The 23592-nt window shown below is 43.1% G+C and overlaps 3 protein-coding genes across 4 annotated transcripts in view; 1 reads left to right on the forward strand and 2 right to left on the reverse strand.

The window, feature by feature from the left end:
* pip (heparan sulfate 2-O-sulfotransferase pipe) overlaps positions 1 to 6373 on the reverse strand; it is a 25771-nt gene extending 19398 nt beyond the window's left edge. The window contains exons 1-5 of the mRNA XM_043410555.1: positions 5376 to 6373; positions 5133 to 5294; positions 4292 to 4719; positions 3703 to 3985; positions 2441 to 3482 (exon numbers count right to left, since the gene is read on the reverse strand). Of these exons, the coding sequence (XP_043266490.1) occupies positions 2441 to 2493 (53 nt within the window). The 5' untranslated portion in view covers positions 2494 to 3482; positions 3703 to 3985; positions 4292 to 4719; positions 5133 to 5294; positions 5376 to 6373. The remainder of the gene's footprint in view (positions 1 to 2440; positions 3483 to 3702; positions 3986 to 4291; positions 4720 to 5132; positions 5295 to 5375) is intronic.
* A 1466-nt stretch (positions 6374 to 7839) lies between these two features.
* Positions 7840 to 19348, forward strand: Hel89B (histone acetyltransferase 1). Of its 2 annotated transcripts, XM_043410528.1 has the most exons (9): positions 7840 to 7974; positions 8034 to 10618; positions 10923 to 10978; positions 12258 to 12499; positions 12715 to 15780; positions 15913 to 17312; positions 17422 to 17706; positions 17794 to 18480; positions 18814 to 19348. In XM_043410528.1, exons 3-9 carry the CDS (start codon positions 10968 to 10970, stop codon positions 19027 to 19029), a joined length of 5907 nt encoding a protein of 1968 aa, XP_043266463.1. In that variant the 5' UTR covers positions 7840 to 7974; positions 8034 to 10618; positions 10923 to 10967; the 3' UTR covers positions 19030 to 19348. The 2 variants fall into 2 exon arrangements, with proteins under 2 accessions (XP_043266463.1, XP_043266464.1); XM_043410529.1 differs by lacking the exons at positions 7840 to 7974; positions 8034 to 10618; positions 10923 to 10978 and adding an exon at positions 11064 to 11122.
* A 100-nt stretch (positions 19349 to 19448) lies between these two features.
* The window catches only part of ADPS (alkyldihydroxyacetonephosphate synthase), a 9025-nt gene continuing 4881 nt past the window's right edge, over positions 19449 to 23592 (reverse strand). The window contains exons 3-5 of the mRNA XM_043410549.1: positions 23539 to 23592; positions 21163 to 21451; positions 19449 to 21081 (exon numbers count right to left, since the gene is read on the reverse strand). The exon at positions 23539 to 23592 is cut by the window's right edge and continues 227 nt beyond it. Coding sequence (XP_043266484.1) covers positions 19998 to 21081; positions 21163 to 21451; positions 23539 to 23592 — 1427 coding nt within the window. The 3' untranslated portion in view covers positions 19449 to 19997. The remainder of the gene's footprint in view (positions 21082 to 21162; positions 21452 to 23538) is intronic.

The following is a 23592-nucleotide window of genomic DNA, read 5'->3' on the forward strand; positions in this document are numbered from 1 at the left end:
CCGTTTGACGGCCTTTTACGCTCTTCTACGTGAACAAACATCATTCCCACAATAGTTCATAGCAGTAGATACAGCACACCGGCTCAAAATGATTGACCGAGCTACGGCCTTAATGCTACACGCTGTATAAGCATACGAGCAGTATCCTCGCAGAGCAAAACGTTTGCTTGATGCAGTAGGAGGAATTATTTTTTATCTCGGAGGCAATTGTAACAGTCTTTTGATTCATATTGCTTAGGACAATTATACTGTGTCGTGTAATTCGAACTAATAATGTCTTGGCGCAAAGTTGGAATGATGATTGTGTATTCGACGGTGTACAATCATAATAAAGTATCGAATGAAATGAAATGATCGATAAATCTTGAGTTTTCCGATAAACAATACAGTGTAGGAATGCGTTCGTTTCGATGCAGTGGTCGATCAATCATGAAGTTTTCAGTTCGTCATAAATCATTGAGACATAAGTTAATGTACGTAAATTGAAATGGTTCTCGCTGCATCTCTTTATAGTAGAAAAATATTCGTTCTTGTGTGACGATAAAACTGTTTAACCGCTTGACTCGTCGGTGAAACGACGTTTTTTCCTCTATGGAGGCAGCGGACGAGCTGTCGATCCGGGTTTTATTTTTGCAGCAGAGGCAACTGACAACATTTTATCGTCGACTTAGGTCGCGAGGGTACTTTTACTTTTTACAATTAAATTTCTTGAATTTTTAAAGGTCACACGCCTTTGAAATCTTTTGGTGTTCCGTTGTTCAATGAGAACGGAGTTAGGACAGTGCGAACGTACGAAAAATGGTACGAAACTCCTCAAACAAAAATGCGATGTCGAGCTTGAAATAATGACGTTACATAATGAGGAGGAGATGAAAAATAAAAGTAATTTGAATCCCGACATCCACAGGCAACGCACGAGTGTAGATTTTGCAAATAAAATTCCTTTCGTCACGAATATTCATACCGAGGACACGAAATCTTAAATTTCACCTCCAAACTCACTTGTCGTTGTGACTGCGGCAATAAATTTAGCAATCACACCAACTTTAACGAAAACTTTCTTCCACAATGAAACCCCGAAGAATTTTGATGAGCCAAGAAATGATACACGTTCGTTAACTCGTTCCAGTGGATTATAGCGCAGAATGCCATATATTAAAATTGGCAGGCAGAGTATTTATTGCGGTGTACAAGCGGATGGTATAACATTTGGGGAACTATCGATTTCTACAATTATACTGATTGCTATGCAAATACCGAGGATTCATTTGCATGCATTTTTCCTCATAGTAACAAAAAAACTTTGCTCTTTCTCTACTTCGAATTCCATCAAATAATTGAATGAACGATCCTTGAAAAACCATTGCATTCGAAAGTAAAGTTTGAACTTTTCCAGTGCCATTATTCGTCTACCTAAATTTTTCGGGTAACCGATTACCGAGGGTTCGACAATCGGAAGTTTACATTCAAAGATTTGGGAGAAATTAAACAACCGACGTGTAGCACCATAGAATAAGTGGAAGAGGCTCGAGAAATTTTGAAAAAAGGACACGGTACACAGAGAATGCATCATATATCGGTTCTATAGGCTCGAAGCGGTGTCAACGACTCTCTCGATGCGGAAGGAACGGTTCCCTCCTTGCGTACGGGCACATAGAGTAAGTGACTAGTGTTATAGCGTAGACACACGCTCAGGGTCGTGCGGGTGTACGAGAGAGAGAGACCCAACACACGAGGGTTCCTCTCGATCTATCCCCCGGGTGTAACACCACGTTATGTGTGTACCGTAGCGAGATAGAGGCCCGACCGTGAGCGAGCAAAAGAGCGAGCGAGAGAGAGAGAGAGAAGAGAAAAGAGAGTCCAAGAGAGCATGGACACGTACTGCACGGATGCACGCTCCTCTGGAAATCCAATTATCGCCCGATCTATTCCTCGAGTCTCTCTTGCCTTGTAGGTCGAATGCCAAGGCAAATCATTGCATCGCCACGAACGAGTAGAAAGAGATTAAAAAGGGTATGAGCGCGAAAAAAATGCGAGGGGAGAAGATGATGTTTGTAAAAATAGAAGAAGGGAAAGAAGAGTGTGAAGACAGCGAACTCGCCGACGAGATAAGGGACAGGACTGGTTCTTACATGTGAACATTGAATTTTCCTCTCCCGTGGACCGCTCGTGACGTTTCCGTCATGAAGATGTCGCGGTCAAGCTCAACTCACGAGCATACATGATCGCGCTTGATAAAGAAAATGAAAGAAAGGGAGAGAGAAAGAAGGAAGAGACAAAATTCAGGCTCAGATCGTTCGTGCCGTTATAACAGAATTTCTTATCTTTCGCTCCCACGTTTGGAATTTTGCCTCGTTCTACGTTTTTGCCTACATCGGTCCCACACGCGATAGCTCTAACACTACGGAAGGGTAAATTGCCCGTTGGGTACTACTCTCACCTCTTAGGCACCGTGAGGCGCCTCTGTCTCCACATGTTGTCTTTCACGATCATTCTACTCAGTCCGACTATTTACCGACGTCCTCGTCGTCGTTGTTTCCACTTGTTTTATCAGCGTCCCTTTATCAGGTGCACAAATCTATCGAAGATTTTTTACAAAGTCGTTCGCACTCGCAAATCCAAAACGCCGCTCGAAAGCACATTGAAAAAACGAGCGCGGTCGACTCTGACTTTCCAAATTTTTTTTCAACGCTCCTCGATATCCCGCCGAGCCACGTTCTTCGATTGTTTTTCAAAATCTCTCCCGGATAAACGAAGAAATAATGAGAGCGCAAGAAGCCCCATTAGAACCGAATCATTGCGGAATCAGACTCGAGCCAATAGCGATTTCAACATCGGAAATTTCATCCCCTTTGTAATCGTCCGTTGGGATGGTTGCACGTTGCAATGTTTTTTGACACTTTGCTCGATTCGCACCGCACTTGAAATTTATAGTTCAACGGATTTAGAGACTTTTCAACATAGATTTCGGTCCCTTCTTCTATTTTTCGTCAGCCAAATACTCGATATCGAGACAACGAAATGTCGAAAGGCGATCGATGATTAGGATCATGCCGGTATCCACTCAATCAGTGTGCGGAAGAAAAAAACTGCGTGTCCGACGTGTCGGCCGGCTAGCTCGCGACTGCATCACCCGTTCTGTATCGTCTTCCTCCTTCTCCTTCTGTGTCTCCCCGAACACAAGCGCAGCTCTCTCTGCTCCTTCCTACTCGTCGAATTTACACCGTGCTTCAGGAACAGCGCCGATTTCGATTCGCTCTACTCTCCGTTACTTTTGTAGGCGGAAGGGCAAAACACGGGACGACCCAACGCTCAAATTTAACTTCGCATTATCCTTGCTTCGTTGCCATTCTCACGGTTATTTCGGCTCGCTGAATTCCGAAATCTTACTATTCCCGTTCGTTTATTCCCAACGGGTAGAACACAAAACCACTGCGCGAAGATTGCAGCGAGATTTCTCATTGCTCTTGTTCTCGGATAATCTGTACCGGGAAAAAAAAACCAATAAAAATGTTGTCAAAAGCAGGAAACAGATTTAGTACACTCGCGAAAATTTAATTTACAATTTTTTTTTGTATATCCAGCAAAGCATCTTTTCACTAGGACTACGCGAACGACTTTCAAAACAAAAAATATTTTAGAATGAAATTTAAAGCAAAAAGTTAAAGGGAAAATAGTATTGATCTCGCCGAAAATCCCTACACAGCGCGAAAAGAACGAAGATCGTGAAAAGTTTCGTCTTCCCCAACGCAACGCACAATCTGGATCAGTGAAGATGCAGCCGAAAATCTGGGTCACCCGCAAATAATGGTATCTGTCAGAGCACTCGACCGAGAGGCCGTAATCGGCGGTATTTTTAAATTGCGAAATCTGAAGGTGCTGCGACCGATGTCCTCAATTCGCGACCCATCAGAATCTTTTGAAGGGATGGTAGAATTTCGTGTGCGAAGTTCATATTGTCACCACTGTTGAGAAGATGCTCAGCCTGAAAACGGAATTTAAGATTCAATTCAATCAGTTTATTCCAGTTATTCAGTAGCATGATCGTTCGTAAAAAAAATTTGGAGAATAAAATTTTTCGAAAAATTATAGAATAATGAAACCTCGAGCATTTGAAATGATCGATGATAAAATTCTTCGAAAGCAACCTTTAAAAAATGTCACAGACGATGACTTGTTTTTCAATACAATATTCTTGGGGGTTACAAAAGAAGGAAGTGAAATAACCGTTGAACATGAAACTGTTGATCATTCAATAATAATGGTTTCGATCCAGTCTGATTAACGTTACCTAATGCAGGACAGAGTGGACGCCCAATAAATTTCAACGATTGTACTTTGTTCTTGCGCGGTATTCATCGACTATTGGCAATTCCTGATCGTCTCGTGTCGACGGACGTTGAAATATGGTTATTCATGCCCGTTATTCGTCAAGACGTGGCTCTCGCGTCCCATAACGAGGAGCAATGATCCTTCACAAAAGTTTCAACTAAAAGCCGATATAAACCGTTTGGTCTTCGTCGCACGAGTTGTATTGAGTGCAAACATGAAAAAAAAACGGGTTCTTCCGACCCACTGAAATCATCCATCCGGCAATATATAATTCAATACATTTCTTCAAATCGGCTCGAGGCATCTTGCATAATGTGAACCGTTCTCGTCCGAATGATATTTTGATTGAAATCCAATGGAGCGATATAAATCCGAAATGAATTGCACCTGAAAGCGACAGAAGATTAAATAAATTCGTTTCCGAGTAAAAATAACGTAGAAAAGATTGAATAATCGTTCTGCAATAATTTCGAGCAAAAAAAAGAAAGTTCGGTACAACAATTTTGTCTAGTTACCGGCGTGAAAAAATTTGGCTGCAAGTTTGAGAATGTTGTATACTCAAATATACGAAAATCATAATTTTTCATTCTCATAGTTTTAGGGAGTTTAAAAACAAATTCGTAAGATAAAATTCCAACCGAACTTCGCTATCAATTCACAAGTGTCAATATATTAGTGCAACTTGCATTTACTAGCTAACAGATTGAATATCAATTCTAATTCATTTGCGATTCAATGTGTGTTTTTAATGTCCATTTGCTGTAAGTCCATTTTGTAATAAACGAAAACGACGTGAGTACATTGCGACTCGAATCTGTCCTTCGCTGACTGCAGGTTCGCCGAGACGATATCATCTCTGAATAAAACTTCGTTTTGATGTCTCCGGTGAAGTTATAACTTCAAGCATTTTTTGCGACGCTCTTCTCGATTTCTAAATGCGTTCAAATTTTTTGTCGTTCCAACTGAAAGAAATAAAGTGCGTTACGATGGGATTAACTTAAATGGATTTTTAGTTTTTAATTTAGAAAGGTTCACCCACTCACTCGCACCGTAGTCCTGCTCAGTCTCTTCGTATTTTTTTTCCTCTACTTAGCGAAGACTCGTTCAATTTTGTTGTATAATAAGCCTCGCCTGCGCAAACTTTCGAAATATCGTGCCTTCGAGAAAAAAATATGATGTAAATGACAAATGGAGTATGGCAAATAAAATGCCAATGGCTCCGAGACGCACTGACAAATGGATCGATCCGTTTATAAATGTCCAAATCTGTAAAGTGTTCCCATTTATTTCATTTTTCGCAATGTGCAAAAATCGATCCGCTATTTTCGAATGAATTTAAATGTCCTCGATTGCGCAAAAGTGAATGGAATGAACGAATCTTAATCCCTGGACTATTGAAAAACGGCTCTCCGATTAAACTAATTTGGTGTACGGTAACTTGCCGATGGTACTTTGATAATTTTCACCATAAAATGGACGGAACCTCTCGAGACGAGCTCGTTGGAAAAATAACATTTTTTCTAGATACATTTCCAGTGGAATCCAAGTGCAGCTCGATCTAACCAGATGTAATCAATGTCCCGGAAAGAGTAGGACGAAAAGATGTTTTATTGAATTTTTCTTCGAATCTTTCGTCACACCGCTTAAACTCTCGTCCTTGATCCAAGTGAAATAAAACTTGTTGTTTTGCGGAGAGTGTTTTATATTTATCAATTACGGTTTGATCCTGATTAGTTTTTTATCAGGAGCTGGATCATTTTGCAGCGAGGTGTGCACGAGGAAAAGTAAGTAACAATGGAAATGAGAGGTTCCCACATTTCAAGCGTTTCCCGTTCCGGAGCGAGGGCGCCCAGCAATTTAGTGGCATTGACACCGTGCGCAGAGCAGTAACTCTGGAGCCGGTTCGTATTTAGCTCGAACATATGCTGAGCTATCATCGCGAGTTATAAATATGCCACGGGAGAGATGTGTACGAGTGCAGACAATTAAAATGGCAAAAGAAAATCGAGCTACGAGTCATTAATCGAGCTTCGTTGTAGCGAATTATTATCAATTATCGAGATTAATGATGCTTATTAATAATATCGAGTCTTGGGCCGGTGATTCTGTTGTTGGCCGGACGGATATGGATCAACGGAATACCGCAGTTGATACGATTGAGAGGCTCGGCTCGTTACGATTGTGCCACGTACACATCCCTTTATTTTCCATCTCCCGCGTTGCTACAACATCGACGAGCGATGAGATGAGGCGGGCCGGCCGGCCCGCGGATTTACACGATCCTCCGGTCAAGAAAAACGAGAAGGAGAGGAGGAAGAATAAGATCGCGATCGAAAGAAAGCTACCATCCGGGCGGAATGACCATCGCGTCGCTTCAAGTGGAACGATGAGGGATCCTGTATGTATACACCTTGACTTTCGAGAGAAAGGTCTTTTCAGGTCGGGTTCGTTGTCCTGGATTCACGAGCGACGTCCGCTTGACGCACACACGCGTGTATCGCGCGCAGTACGAACGTATTTATTATCTTTTCCTCGTTGCACCAAATTCGGGTGCTTCGAGGATCGGTAAACCTCGGAAATGCGCGCAATCGATCGAGTCCTCATCCACGAAATCGAGGCTTGAACATGAAAGAAAAAAAATCAATTTAACTTCATAAATTACAGTAATACACGGCAAGCTGACGATGGGAAAAAGAACACCGAGCTGCGGCGCAGAGCGCACTCGTGCCATGAGACTCGCGACATTTTTGTTGAGTACGCTCTTTTTCAGATCCAATCGCCTCCACTCGCACACACGTTTCCCGTGTAAGAAGAAACGTGTATTGTAGCGTGAAAGGTGACTCTGGGCTTCCCGTGATCAGCAAAAAAAGGCAATGGAAGGGACTCAAGAATTTTCGTACTGTAACGTCGTCGTTATTCAGTTCCGAGTAAACATACCGAAAAACCAATGGGGCAGCGTTGCGGCGATGTTTCTCATCGTCAAGCACGAATAATAACAAACGCCCGAACGCGTGCGTGTGCAAACTCGCCGGATCCCGCCAAACGTCGCAGCGCGATCGTGGTGTCCAGGCATTTCTGTAACAACGAAAATGGCATTGAATTACAAACCTCGGTATCGCGCGAGTGCTGACCGATGGCGATTGCCATGCCTCTGGATATTAGTGCGATTTTATGGACAACGCGAAAATATGATGATTTGATAAGGAATTAAATTGAAACGAAACATAAAAGTGTGGAAAAAAAGGTAAACATGTGTTTTTATGTTCCGTGAACGAAACGAAGACTCGACGAGTTTTGCCATCGCTTCCGCATTCTCCTTTACCCCCCGCTCGACGGGTGTAGGCCGGATGAGCTTATGCACGACGACATCGAGGCGCAGAGCGACGACGCAAAATATACGACGCGATAGAGCAAAACGCTGGTGATCTTGCATCTTTTTATTTTCATCCGCAGTCCCTTTCTCGCACTCTCTTCTGTCCTTGCTCCTCCTCGCTTCGCGCATCATAATACTGCGAAACTATACGCTTCCCGCCGTGGGCTGCTTTTCTTATTTATACAGTAAAAACAACTCGTCGGTACATCTATTACAATCACCGTGAAATTCAATTGATCGATTTGTCCCTTGTACACAGCAAATTGATCGTACGTTCCGTTTCCTTCGGCTAGCCGATCTTGGGTATAACCTCTTCTTTCTTTCGCAGTTGGAAGAATGGGTCGTTTACTGGCTCGTAGAATCGAGCAATAAATTAATCCGACAAACCAATCATTTCGCACGATCGTCCGGTTGAGCTAGTTGAGTCGCACCGCTTCGATTGGCGCTCTCGATGTTATGCTTCTCTCTCTCTCGACTCTCTATCTCTTGCTCATTTTCCTTCACACTCCAACAACGTGCTCTGTGTCAGTGAACCTTGCCAACAAGAGCAAAGTGTGAAAGGCGGTTCCATGTGGACGGAGGATAGGGGCTGGTTCGCTGGACCCAGGTAGCAAAGGATTTGAGCTGCTGTAGAATCGTCCTATCTCGCAGGTTCACTCGAACAACTTGAATCAACTCGAAGAACCTAATTTCCATTTTTTTTTGGAACTCTATTGCATAGTATACTTGAGTAATGACTACTTGTCGATAGAACAAGTTTGACTTGTCAATCTTGTATAGCAGAATAACCGTTGGAACAATTTTCATAAATCTTTTCGAGACCCAGAAGTTTTAGACAACAAACTTTCATGCTGGTATGAGATATCTCATGCTCATACGAAAATGCTTTTTTTAAGGAATATAAACGACATGTAAAATTCAATTGACAGCCTGTTGGTAGAGAAATAATTGAAATTACTGCTGTTGAATTTGGCAATGCGTTACAGGATTTTTTCAATTTATATGCTTCTTTTTCTGAGACCAAAATTCCATATTCCACATTCAGATACAGAGAAGTAAAAAAAGGTCTTTGTCCAAGCGGAAGTAGATTCTGTGAGAGGTTTTCCAATAAAAAAAAAAAGAAAGTTCATTCTGAATTATATCAAAATTGCTATCTCTAAATTGCATCTGCCTTTCTTTGCTCATAGACGATGCTTATCGTTTAAATGGACATCATAAAGAACGATATTAAAATGAATTTAATAGATTATATCTTTATGGATCTTTCATGTCAGGGAAATGACTATGATATTGGAACAAGCTGCTTTTTAAGGCTTGATAGCGGAAAAGATATTATAGGAAGTTCTCCAATGCAGAAAATCTAGCGAATAACTGAATCTTAAAAAGATGAATAAATGTAAATTACAAACAAAAATGTTGATTTAACATATCAACGATTCTTGAATATTATTCAAGAAATTCTTGTTCCAAAATTTGTGAATAACATCACTCAATTTCATTGTTGCTTGGGTCACTTTTCTGAGACTTCTAAAAGTAAAAATCGAAGCTTCTTATTTCTAATTTTTGTTCCACAATTTTCTCAGAGTTTATCTAAATCAGTCATGTCTAAAATCTCCCATGGCTTGGAGAGGTTCGTATATGCTATATATTTGGATGCATGTTGAAAGTCTTGATCAACGCCCATTGAGCGTTTAAATCTGTTGCTATTAAGCCTGACTGGTGTGTCGTTGCAAGCAAAAAAATGGAAAAGAGGCTGTTGGCCGACTTTTGATTAACGGTCACCCAAATCTACTTTATCCCACAGTCCTTCAATGGTCCAGAGGTGTTCGCAGGTCTCACATATACTTATTCATCTTTACACAGATAAGCACTATATTGTTATAAATTAAGGAAATCATTCAACAATGACTGGTGGAATTTACGAGAGTGGCTGAAAAGATTGCTTACGGAAATATTTAGACAGGATAAAGAAATCATAATACCTCAGGTCACGACCTTTCCGAGCTCACTTCGCAAAGCAGCGAAACGAATTGCATAATACATCGTGGCAAATGCTTTTATAAAATACGAGGAAATGAGAAGCATGCTAAAATTTTTTTATGACATCCTCCGAATACTGAGCGCATATAATGGTGTATTTTTCAAGTACATCGAGCAGCAAGGGAATGCCGAGCTTTGTTGTTCGTACGTATGTATTGTTGCATCAACCGACTCGGTAATTGTATTCGATGAACACAGGCATGACAAGAAAAGCGGTACTTACCATCAAATATCCTGATTTTTATGACTCAATGATGAAAATATTAGCTATACCGGTCTCCACGTACGACAAACATATGTAACTCTGTATTTTTTTCGTTTAGCTAAGAATTACACCACACAACAAAGGGTAAACATAAAACTGAAAAAAAACACAAAGCTTTTGTGCACGCGGTAAGAAAGGACTTTACAGATTTGAGCGCGTACATTTGAATTGAACGATTACGGGAAAGATCCGGGTGGCGCCGTCCAGCGACAAACATTATTAACTATAAACCAAGAATATTGTTACCATCGGTAAGAGTGTCTCGAAAAATTAACGAGTATCTGGCGTCTTCGTATACGACGTCCGTTGGACAGACTCTAAAGGCCTTCTGACCAATGAGATATTAGCTGAACGATACATCGACCAATCGGAGGTTAATCGAGGGCACAAAACTCAGGTTCCCCAGCAATATGGCTGTCAGTATAAATTTGATGCTTGTAACATGCCTTTCTCTCCGAAAAATCGTCAAAATCAAAAGATTATCCGTCATTTTTTTACGAATATCGAGCGTGATGTGACTCTTCATAAAGCTATTGAATGGCAATTGGCAATGAGGGTCAGCTGAAATAACGAACGAGCGTTTAGCATAAAAAAGGAGACGCTTGCAGGTGGGTTTGATCTATCGTACTCCAACATTGGCATCCTATTACACACATCCATATTGTTCCGCTTCGTTTCACCTCGGTAATCGCCAACAAAACTATTTTCCTTACCTCCCCATTTTTTCATCCACCTCTTATCGCCGGAAAATCTCTTAATCCGAGCCTCATTAAGCGCGAAAAAAAAAAACAAACAACATGCGGATTTATGAACCTCCTTGCTGACGTATTTAGCTGTGTTAATCCTATATCCAATCTTGACACACCGCAGCATCAGACTTCTAATAATTACATTTTTCGCACATTGTTTCAGATTCACGGACGAATTTAGAAACTAGAGGAGAGAGGGAAAAAGACAATGGCTTCAAGGCAAGTAAAGATATCATTTAAGAAGAGAACAATAGAAAATAAGCAATAAATTTCTTTAACAAACAAGCGTTCGGCACTCAAAATACTAAGTTAACACTCTTCAAACGAACAACTTGCATTAGAGTGATATAGAATGGAGTCGAAGTAAGCATACTCAAAAATTTAACCAAATCCATTTCAATCTGATGAACTTTTCTCTAATATTTATTGAACAACTGATAAAACGGGAAGTTTACAATATTTTGTTCATCATTTGTATTCGCTGGTGCTCAATTTTTTATTACCGATATTTGTGGGTGAACCAGTTTCATGATTCAATACATAACAAAATGATATGATTTGACACCATACATTATCAATGATTGACAAGTTTAACTACCAATTCTTTTCCTTTAGAAACTCTATATTGCAACTTCATTTGAGATGTTGAACGTCATGACCTCAATTGAGTTTTTTTTACATCGATCAAATCAGATTTGATATATAAAGAAGCAAAGATTTTGTTTCCACAATTTCACTAGGGCAACATTTCATTCCAATTATCATTTTGATTACTTTAGCAGTGAGTGAATGCAGTCATTTTGTTTATTGATATCATTATTTTTTGGGGGCCGGGTTGAAGTTCCGAACGGTGAGAAATCAGAAGGCTCAAAAGTCCGAAAATCTAGCTGGGACTCGAAATATATAGATATACCGCACTAGCGAGATTTTCGGACTTTTGAGCCTTCTGATTTCTCACCGTTCGGAATTTCAACCCGGCCCCATTTTTTGGAACATGAAAATGACTGAATTCTTATATTTATAACAAGTTTGGAAAAATAATTTTGGCCGATTGCTGTGTTATAGTTAAGCTAATTGTTTTTTCGGTCGGCACATACATATATTGTACATTACAATGCATCTATTTCGAATGTTGGTTGACCGCACTTTTTGAAGTACGACTAGAACTCAGGATATTCAATGATGGTTTTGAGAATTTTTCTTAAAGCTTCTGATACCAAAATATATTAATTTTTTGGTTCTGATGGCCAGAGATTCTCATTATATCAAATGAGTAAAATTCTCTATTGTTCAATTAATATAATCCAAATTGAAAAGGCGTTACGGTGTCCAAAAATTCTAGTATACTCAAATATACTTTTCTGGAGCCGCTATTGCGACTCTAGATTTCACAGGCGTTGCAGCTGAAAAAACCTGGGAAAATTTGAAGATTTTTCTTCACATTCTTGCATAATTACACAGCTAATTAAATAAATTATCAACTGTTTAAATTCTTTAGATTGGACAGACTTTTCATACTCCTGGAGACTGGAACAAATGCGGTGACGAAGCGAGCAGCCGCGCAACAATTAGGAGAAGCTCAGAGACTTCATCCTCACGAGTTGCATCATTTGTTGGCCAGAGTGTCAGCGTTATTGAAATCGCCTCAATGGGATACGAGGGTGTCTGCCGCTCATGCCATACAAGCAATACTTGCTCAAGTTCCACAATGGGATCCAGAACCTTCTAAAGACGAAATACGTGAGTCTCGTGCCAATAAAGAGTATTCATTTTTCCGAGAAGTAGATATTATTCCCATTGTTTTCAAGCACGTTTTCTGAATCAAGATGAATACAACCGCAGTGAAAACGGATGACGTGTGTATGAAGGATGATGAACCGTTTCAACGCATGTCACGAAAGAAGCTCCAACAAATTTAACCCTGAAAGAAATAACTTTTTTTTAAACTTTTTCAGACGATACCGGTGGTAGCGATACAGCAAGAGAGGGGAATACTAACAATCGCTTGACTCTAGAGGGTTTCGACATGGTACAATTATTGGCGAGAAGCTCTCATCTGACTGGATCCGAGGGAAAAGAGTACGACCTCGTCGTATCCGATGGAGATCAAAACGCGAGTGTTCAACAGGGTGAAAAATTATTGGCAGCGAGGCTTGGGCTGGATCCAAGGATAACGGGTGTCGATACGGCAGAATTATTTACAGCGGAGGATTTAACATTGCCAATGGCTCCGTGCGGGACGACAACGGGACTCGGCAAAGTTTCGATCAACGAGGCACTAGCTCAACCAGTGTCGGGTGGTTTGAGTAGGCGTGAAATGAATCGAGCGAGGCGCAAAGCTCGACAATCTTTGTCGAAGCAACGTTCCCGAGATCCCGACGATAGTCAAGAACCGAATCAGCCGTCCAGTAACTCGGTAGAATCTCTGAAGAAGAAAATCAAATTGGAGGAAAGCGTCACGACGATGCCTGCAATGGGTGAGCCGTCCTCGTCGAATTCAAGCGTTAGCGCGATCAGTCAAGATTCAGGGGGAGTAAGTGGAGGGGGATCGACAAATTTTCACGGAGCTGTACCGGACGGGACCGGTTGTTGGCCCGAAAGCGCAATCGATTGGCCACTCGAGTCCTTCAGTGAATCTCTCTGTCAAGATCTCTTTGGTCAAAAGTGGGAAGTGCGCCACGGAGCGGCAACGGCGCTACGGGAGCTCATACGCTTGCACGGTAAAGGGGCAGGCAAGTCGAAGGATCAAACGAAAAGTGAAATGGAGGAGAGTCATCGTCGGTGGGTGATCGACGCGGCACTTCGACTCTTGTGTGTTTTGGGTCTCGATCGATTCGGCGATTACGTGTCCGATCAGGTCGTCGCACCGGTCAGAGAAACTTGCGCTCAAGCCCTCGGTTCTCTCGTACTGCTAATGCAGAATAGTGAGAACAAGGATGTGATGGGTATACTGGACGTGACGCTGAAGCTTCTGGAACACGACGAATGGGAAGCGCGTCACGGAGCTCTTCTCGCGTTGAAGTATTTACTCGCTGTACGGGATGACCTTCTCGACGAGTTATTACCGCGAGCATTTCCAGCGGCTATGCGCGGACTGGCGGATCCGGTGGATGACGTGGGCGCTGCAGCGGCGAGTGCGCTTATACCGGTTGCCACGGCGCTCCCAAGACTTCTTCATCCGAACCAGCTGCAGGCCGTAATCGCAAGGCTCTGGGAATTGTTGCGCGAGCAAGATGATCTGGCGGCAGCTTGCAACAGTTTTATGGGTTTATTAGCTGCAATAATATCGTTACCAGCGGCTCGGGCTTGTCTCAGTCCCCAACCGCTGTCAGAAGTTTTGCCGAGGCTTTGGCCGTTTCTCAGTCACTCAAGTTCGAGCGTGCGGAAAGCAACGCTGCAAACTCTTCAAACACTTACGGGAGAAGACGTCGACCGTAGCGAGGATCGACGGGAACGTTGGGGCGAGGATGGCAGCGTGGTTTTGCAAGAGGCTCTGCGCAATGTGTTTCAGCGGGTACTTATCGAGCACGTAGCCCCGATACAACAGGTAGCCGAAAAAGTCTGGGAAAATCTCGTGGTGCGCAGTGATTTAGAGATGTTGTTGCACGCGGCTTGTCCACTCGTGAGCACGTGGCTCTGCTTGGCGATGCAACCGGAGCACGTGCCATTTAATCCCGGTCTTTTGTGCAACAGTTCGGTGCCACCGATAGCCAGACAGCCCAGGCCGACGAATGGTACGAACGGGGAAGGACATCAACAACAACAACAACAACAACAACAACAACAACAACAGCAGCAGCAGCAGCAGCAACAGCAACTCGACTGTGGAAGTAGCAATGGCAGCGTCAAATCTACTACGAGCGAGCTCAAAGTCTACATCGGAGGAATCGAAACTGTCGCTCAGAACACGCGAAGAGCGAATAGCATTAGAGCGAGGTGCATGGCTGCGAGAATGCTTGGTCTGTTGTCTCGTTACGTCGTTCAACCAGCCCCCGGTGTCGTTTATACACCGGACATACCAAGCCCTGACTTGTGTTACGCGAGAGTACTCCTTGCCCACCTCGCCTCGCGTTCGGCGCTCCAAAGGACCGTAGTAGGTCTGACGATGGCTCACTGGGCCGCCCTCGAGCAACCGAAACCTCCCGAAATACCTGAAATTCTCAGTGAAAAGCTTCTCGGTTGTCTCACCGAGTGCGTATATTATGACGAAATCGCCGGTGCATTCACGAGGCTCCTTCACGATAGTCGCGACTACGTCGCAACCCTCAAACACTATAAACTTTTGTTGCCGCTCGACGACGAACCAGCCACTGTAATGACTCTCGAACAAATATCAAATTTAGCAGCGAAACCTGTCGGAGGCTTACTACTTTCATCCACAGGTACAACCACCGGAACACCCAACGCCAACAATGCGGCACACAAACTCAAACCAAAGCTCATACAGAGTCTCGAGGAGAGAAGAAAAGCTCTTGAAATCGGTGCTTCTGGCACTGCCGCTCAGCAACAAGCTCTCAACGTTATGTCAATGGCAGCTCTCGCTGGATCAGCCACCATGTTTCATTGCTTACCGCAAGCTCCGCGCCCCTTGAATCCTCTCGTGAAACCTCTCATGGAAGCCATCAAACGCGAGGAGGACGAAGATTTGCAAAAACTTGCCGCCAAACACCTCGCACATCTGGTCGATCTCTGTGCCGATCGTACACCATCACCCAACACTAAAATAACTACAAATTTGTGTACATTCTTATGCTCTGACTTGGAATTTACACCGAGGCTCACCGAGCAAAAGGAAGTCAACCCGTACGACGGTATTTTGACGCTGAATAATCGTCAAAGACACGCCGAACGCATAGCTTACAACCGAGGGGCTGGATGCGGAGGTGTCGGGGGCGGGAGAGGGCCCGGAAGACCACCGGCGACTGATATACCCCTGGAAGAGTTGCTCGCTTGCGAGGAACCCGAGGCGAAGGCATCACGAACTCGTCGACGCGGTGCAACTCTAGCACTCACTGCCATAGGTAACGAATTAAAATCCAGCCGTTTTTCTCATCACTTTTACAAATTCTTGCAAACTTGAATGATATTATCGCACCAACGATTTCCAACGATTGGGGAGGTTTAATCGATTGTTTTTGTTTGAAACTCAATAGCGAATCTCATAGGAGCACGATTGCCGAGCCGACTACCACATTTGTGGCAATTGATGATCGTGAACAATCAGAAGAACGAAGACGTTGCGTTCTCAGGCTTGAACGGCGACGAGGCTGTTGAAAAAATTCGGGATGATGTTAACAATTTGGTATTCGGATTGCAAGTTTTGGAAATAATGGGACCAAGTTTAGATCGTTCTCTTCTGCCACCTGTGATGGAGTGTTTGCCACGGCTGTGCTCGCTGCTGACTCATCCGTACAAGGTCGTCAGACACATGGCGTCCCGTTGTTTGTCCGCGTTGGCCGATTTGGACACGAAAAAAGTGATGGAATACGTGGTTCGCTTGGTTGTGCCACTCTTAGAGATTCGAAACAACGACGTGAGCGGGAGCAAGGGAGACTCCCGAGTGATCGCTACTCCGAATGATTTTGACATACGTCGTCAGGGGGCGGCCGAGGCGCTTACATGCATTGTAGAAAATTTGGGTGTTCGGGTCGTGCCTTATGCCGTACTTTTCATGATTCCTTTACTCGGCAGGATGAGCGATCAAAACACTGCTGTGAGATTAGCCTGCAGCGCAACACTTGCGACGCTCGTTCAATTGTTGCCGTTGGACCCAGGCTCGATATCCGATCCACCGGAGCTAATGATGGAAAAAGCTCAAGAGAGACGTTTTCTCGAACAACTATTGAATCCTCGGAGTATTCCCGACGCCAAATTGCCGGTAAACGTTGCCGCGGAATTGCGCTCTTACCAACAGCAGGGTCTCAATTGGCTCGACTTTTTAAATCGTTATCAACTTCACGGTGTACTCTGCGACGACATGGGCCTCGGGAAAACGCTTCAAACACTGTGCATACTCGCTCTCGATCACCATCGGAATCCCAAAGCACCGGCGAGCCTCGTAGTTTGCCCACCTACGTTGACCGGTCATTGGGTCTACGAAGTTGAGAAATTCATTCCATCTCAGGATCTATCGGTCATTCAGTACGCCGGTACACCGCCCGAACGCGAGAAACTTCGTTCACGAGCGATGCATTATCGGCTGGTCGTTGCCAGCTACGACATCGTACGTAAAGACATTGACTTTTTCGAGGCTGTACAATGGAATTATTGCGTACTTGACGAGGGCCACGTCATAAAAAATGGCAAAACGAAAAGTGCTAAAGCCGCTAAAAAACTGCGTGCTCACCATCGCCTCATTCTTTCCGGCACACCCGTACAAAACGACGTACTCGAATTGTGGTCTCTTTTTGATTTTCTTATGCCCGGATTTTTGGGTAGCGAAAAACAATTTGCTGCTAAATACTCAAGGCCCATTCTCGCGTGCAGAGAACCCAAGGCTGGGCCCAAGGAGCAAGAAACTGGTGCATTGGCTATGGAAGCTCTGCATCGACAGGTAAAATCATACCGACTTCATTATTAATGAACTTTCATGCTCTGTTCTTGAATCAGAATCATTGAGCACTTGACAATTCGCAATGTCACGACGAGCCTTTTTCTTTCAGGTTTTGCCATTCCTATTACGTCGCAACAAGGAAGATGTACTCAAAGATTTACCACCGAAAATCACTCAGGATTACTATTGCGATTTGTCACCGATACAACGAAGTCTTTACGAAGATTTCCGTACCCGACACTCGGCGACTTTGATGAATACTTCTTCGGACTCGACGACTAACGAAGCAAATAATTCGCCACGGGGCCACGTCTTCGAGGCGCTTCGCTATCTTCGTAATGTCTGTAACCATCCGAAGCTTGTGCTGAGCCCCCGCCACCCCCAGTACCAATCGGTAATAATTCGTCTTCAAATATTCGACGTGTTTTTTTAAAAATGATAGAATTTATTGAATAATTAATTTCGTTCGATGATGTTGCAGGTATGCGCCCAAATAAAGCAGCAACAAACTACGTTAACGGATATCGAGATCGCAGCAAAATTGCCAGCCCTGAAACAACTTTTGATCGATTGTGGTATCGGCCAGGCCCAACAACCGCACCAACAACAGCAAATCGTGTCGCAATCGTCGCGTAAAAATAGTGTAATAACGACGAGTCTTTTGCCGAGTTCTCTTGGCGATGCTCCACCAACCGCGCCGCCACAACAGTTGGTCAGCCAGCATCGGGCTCTCATATTTTGTCAATTGAAGGCCATGCTCGATATCGTCGAGAAAGATTTGCTCAGTGTTCACTTGCCTACCGTGACATATCTGCGATTGGACGGCAGCGTACCGGCAACACAGAGACACGCAATCGTCGCACGCTTCAACGCTGATCCTTCCATAGACGTGCTGTTACTTACTACTCAAGTCGGTGGTCTCGGGCTCAACCTTACCGGCGCCGATACTGTCATATTCGTCGAACACGATTGGAATCCAATGAAAGATCTCCAAGCCATGGATCGAGCTCATCGCATCGGACAGAAAAAAGTTGTAAATGTTTATCGACTCATCACAAGATCTACCGTCGAAGAAAAGATTATGGGCTTGCAAAAATTCAAATTGCACACAGCCAATACCGTTATATCGACTGATAATTCCTCCATCAGCACTATGGGCACAGACCAAGTAGGTTCTCGTTTTATTAGAACTTTTTTCTTTTATAGCCTAACCATAGAACATTTTGTATAATAAATTTTTGTCGTTTGAGCTTGATGAAAAAAAGAAGAAAAATCGAAATCAATTTCGTAGAACTGATGAGGTTGCTACAATTTATTTACGAAGTTATCACAACTTTATCGTTTTATAAAATCCCACGAGTTATTCAAAATCGAACAGACCAAACATCAGAACAGTAGAAAGACTAGTGCATACCTTAAATTAAATCTAAACAGTGAAACGTAATAATATTTCGTTTGACTAATGAACATTTCGATTGATTCGATTTATTTGATCTTGCAGCTGCTGGATTTATTTTCTCTGGACAACGGAAAGGATTCGAAGTCGAGTACTCAAGGCGACACGAGTGCGGCAACGAAAAACGTCATAAGTGGAGTTCCCGGTGTCGCTAAATCGGTGTTTGAAATATTGCCAGAATTGTGGGAGCAACAACAGTACGACGACGAGTACGATCTTGATGCTTTTCTCGCTACACTTAAATCGAGTGACAGCCAGTGAGAAGGATCATCGCACGGTATTAGACAGAATAAATAAAGAAGAGACGATCGAGCGTATGTGCGTTTGAGCAAAGATAATTATTACGCGTGTCGACGAAAGAAAAAAGCCAGGAAGAGAAAAAAGTAAACCTGCGCGCGTTTAGATTTCTTAAACAACAGAACGACAAGTACAAACGTCGAAATATTGCATCTTTCCGGATAAAAATGAAAATTCACATAATTAAGCACACAGCGGCGAGTTTGGATGGCAAAATACGACTCGAAACCGACGCGTACACCATGCTATTAAAGTGATATTTGCGATAAAAAAAACACACCAACATGCAAGTCGTTTCAGTCATTGTTTTGCCCACAACCTGGCTCTCTTTTCTTAACGCAACGACCTTTTTGCTTCCTTTCACTCACTTTTTATCCGTGTCATTCCGTCTATCTCTCTCCCGCTCTGTCTTTATTTATAGTAACTTATATAAAAACATCGCAATGCAATTACAATTCCTCATTTGTACCGAAAAAAAGAACTTTAGACTCTAATCGGAGTTCCAATCAACTATGCGGTAACATTTGCGTATATCTTCGTTTTTTCTTTATTTATCCAATTTTTTCGTCCACATCCCATGCTGCACTACCGCCACCACCACCACCACCACTGCGACATCGTCGCTCTTCGAGGGTTGGTCCCTCGTATGTCATATTCAGCTTTCCGAATAGTTTTGTTTTCAGGAACAGCAAGGATCACACTGGGGAAATATCAAATGCATACGCTCACGAATCTGCGTTGATGCGATACGGATTCGTTCGAAGCCTTTGAGCATATACGCATAGTTTCACGTAGATGCACACACGCACACACACACGCAAGCATGGGGATATAAGCCGAATGTGACATCGAGGGAGGTCAATTCAAAGTGTAAACGAGAGTCTGAGCAACGAGCGACGAGAAATGTGTTTTCTTTTATTTTTTTTTATTCTTCAAAGCTTCGCTCTGTGCTTGGGGTCGAGGTTGCCCGTGGCAAACACGTCGTGAGGATCAAGATGCGCTTTGGTCGCTCGATAAAGCGAGACTCCCGCATCGCCAACAGCCCCGGGATAAAAGCGGGCTCTCATTTTCCCAACGCCGTGATGATGAGATATCGAGCCGCCACTCGCGAGGATCTCTTCCCTCGCAATTTCTTCAATTTCTTCGTACGTCTCGACCGGATTAGCCACTTTGAGATAATTGAAAGCCAGGTAAAAGTATATACAGCAGCCAGCGTCGTAGGTCTGCGTAACGCGACATGACATGAGGCAGTGGGTTATGCCACGTTTTTTGCACTCGTTGGCAACGCGGGCTTTGACGTTGCGGCAGAGAGACGACGCCCGAGACCACGCGACCGAGGTCTCGAACGACTCCGAGAGAATACCGTACTCCAGTCCTAAATCCCGGATATAAGCGATGACAAAAGTCAACGTGTAACCTCGCTCACCGTTCGTTTCACCAGCTGCCAAACCACCATATTCACTGGCAATGCTATAAATTTTTCGCTCCTGATTCGCAACCTCCGAGGCATTCTGACCCTCGAAGAAAAGCGTTGCGACGCACACGTTATCCCAGCTGAAACCCTTGATCAAGGTGACGTAAGTTTGCTTCACAATCTGCATCAAATATTCTCTCCAAGTGTGCTCCCCTTTCAAGGCTTGACCAAATTTGAATTGTTCGTTGTCCATCAGACGTATACTCGCCGGCTGGCAACGCTGCTTCGCCACCTCTCGCATTGCTTTCACGCCGCTCTCGAAATTTGGAAAAACAACGCTACCGTACTTTACGACCTTTGGCACAGGCCTCATCTTCATCACGACTTCCGTCACCACCCCCAGTGTCCCCTCGCTTCCAAGGATCACGTGGTCAAAATCCGGCCCCGACGATATCCTCGGTACTTGGGCCCCTCGCTCCAGAGTCATCTCGGGCTCTTCCACTCGTCCGGTCACCATCCTAACCCGTATCACGAGGTCCTCGATGTTTCCATACGTGTTTTTCTTCATACCGCTCGCACGCGTCGCCACCCAGCCGCCCAAGCTGCTTTCAATCGGAATTCATTACACCACGACTATTTCCATTTTCGTTTAATTTTCAATCATTTTTCTACTATTTCGGTACCTCGAGAATTCGTAGGAGTCGGGCTCGTGGCCCGTTGTGAAACCACGCAGACGCAACTCGCGCTCGAGATCCTGACCTATTATGCCAGACTCGCAACAAACGAGCAGATTTTCACGATCGATCCACAACACTCTGTTCATTTGGGACGTGTCTAATGACATTATCGTTCGTCGCTCCTTCACCGGACAAGCTGTTCCTCTACTCACGCTTGTCCCACCTCCAAACGGTATACAAACGACTCCGTGCTCGACACAAAGTCTTATCAGGTCCTCTACGTCTTTGTGGCATTCTGGAATTTTGAATAAGTTTATGCATTATCTTCTCACTTGAATCAGCACATTTTCCACCAGAACTTGGCAGATCATAAAATTCCATTGAATATAAAATTGATATCCGAGTCATTGCATCAAAATGGATGCCAACACTGAGCCTAAATACCAAAAATCATGAAAAAGTTATTATTTCATCGCGTAATTCTTGACGATAATGGTGACATTAGCGTGAACAGAGGAAACGACCCTGATATGATGCTGGCTGTAGTGAAACTCACAACTCTCGTCCTTTGGCCCTGAGGTTTGCAACTGTGTTATAAAATCTACAAAAGTATGGGACGTCAAATATGCTTTTTCCTGTCAGTGTAATAACTCGTTTCGTAAAAGAGTGTGAATAATGAGTTCGTTATACATTATCGTACGTGACAAAATTGTTTTTGTTGTACCGTCATAAACGATTGTCATTTAAAATGCAAACGAATTCTCTACGTCTGAAAATCAGTGTGAAGAACGTCGAAACGAATGTTTGTACATGCTCGTATATGTAAAAATTCATCTTTAGCTAATTCTGCGTCTGAGTCAACTCGGGCTGGGTCACCATTTTTGTAGTTTTTTTAATAATTTACAAAACGTCCGAATGCGAAAAAAGTCGAGAATTTCGTCTCCAGGACTCATCCTCGAGTCAAATTTAACAAGTTAGGAAAATATTGCATTCCCAGATGATAATGGAACGTGCGCGATCAAGGCGGTTTCACCATGGTGAAATCTCGTGGTATGCGACGTTTTTCTCAGCTTACCAAATTCACAACCAAGCCTCGTTTTGCCTCTTGTTTCTCATACTCATTACACATTTCTCAGGTTGAAACATTGGTAAACGCGGCGAAGAAAAATGTTCACATTCCTCTACATCAGATAAGCCGACCTTGTTTCAGTTTTCGTCGCTTCGTAATTATTCAACAGATACCACTTATCTATAGCAAAACGTAAAAAGGTATACACACGCTGCCAATTGATTTGCAAAACACGATAATAACATTGGACGTCACAGCACGTTTTTCCCTTTGATGACACTTTTTTCTGCGAACCTTCCTAATCGAAAGTTCCAAACTATCAAAATTATAAAAAAAACACAATTTTATGTCCTTAATAATCTCACATTTTCAGTCTAACGAATCTTAACGAAATGGTATCCAAAAAAAATCAAAACACACGTAGAAGTCACACGGTTCAAAGTCGTGACAAACGTGAAAATCTTGTGAAATCGATTCTTTTTTCGTATTCATAAATGAACGCACGAGCGTTAAAAAAGCTAAATTATTGATGAAGAATTTTTAGAAAGTTTTTTTCCGTAACCAAACGACGCAGAGCCATCGAGTTCCAAAAGTCTGACTTGTACTGAAATTGTTCAGTAAACAAAATTATCTTTATTATTTGAAACTTTTCCGATTCTACCAAATCACGCAAAGTCCCTTTATCTTCCAGGAGAACAACTGATTCTTTATTGCATCCTCCCTTCGGTATATCTTGGAATTTGTGACTAATTTTAATTTTTACTTTCTATTACGGTCGAGAAAAAAATTTGTAACTGGATAATTAAGAAAAATGGTGAAACGAGCGAAAGTCCTAGCGTTGTGGTTTTGTCGATACTTTGCATTAGTTGGGAGTTGGGAGTAGTGCAGAAATTATTCAAGAGAGGATCAGTCACCTAACCTCACTTGGAATTTTTGAAATCGAAATTCTTCGACACAGTTTGACCGATTAAAAAAAGGCTCTGCCAGCCCACGCAGGGCGATGGCAAAAATGGGGTGACATTTTAATTTTTTCGATCGGGCGAACGGTGTGGGACAATTTCACTTTTAAAATTTGAAGCCATCTCTCTCACATCGAAAGTGTAGGGAAAAACTGCACGAACTTTCAAGTGGTTTTGCCCCCAAAAATGGTTTTTTTTCAAATATTACGAAAAATTTTATTTCTTCGTGTGTTGAGAGCAAGAAGTAGACGAAGTTCTCTCAAACTTGTAGCCCACTGCTCCGGTCTCGTACATGCAAAAAATGAGAAATAATAATGATAATTCGTAGTAAGAAAAGAAGTTGAAAAAACGTACTCGGCCATACAATGATGTCGGGTATACGTTCGAAGCTGCCCTGCTTCAGTTGCA

Source organism: Venturia canescens, chromosome 1, assembly GCF_019457755.1.
Source record: "Venturia canescens isolate UGA chromosome 1, ASM1945775v1, whole genome shotgun sequence".
In the NCBI taxonomy this organism is placed as follows: Eukaryota; Metazoa; Arthropoda; class Insecta; order Hymenoptera; family Ichneumonidae; genus Venturia; species Venturia canescens.

Excerpts from the sequence above, each read along its gene's own strand:
- Hel89B (XM_043410528.1), top strand. Across the intron at positions 12,500-12,714 it reads ACCTTCTAAAGACGAAATAC|ACGATACCGGTGGTAGCGAT; the intron begins GTGAGTCTCGTG and ends AAACTTTTTCAG. Across the intron at positions 17,313-17,421 it reads TGGAAGCTCTGCATCGACAG|GTTTTGCCATTCCTATTACG; the intron begins GTAAAATCATAC and ends TTTTTCTTTCAG.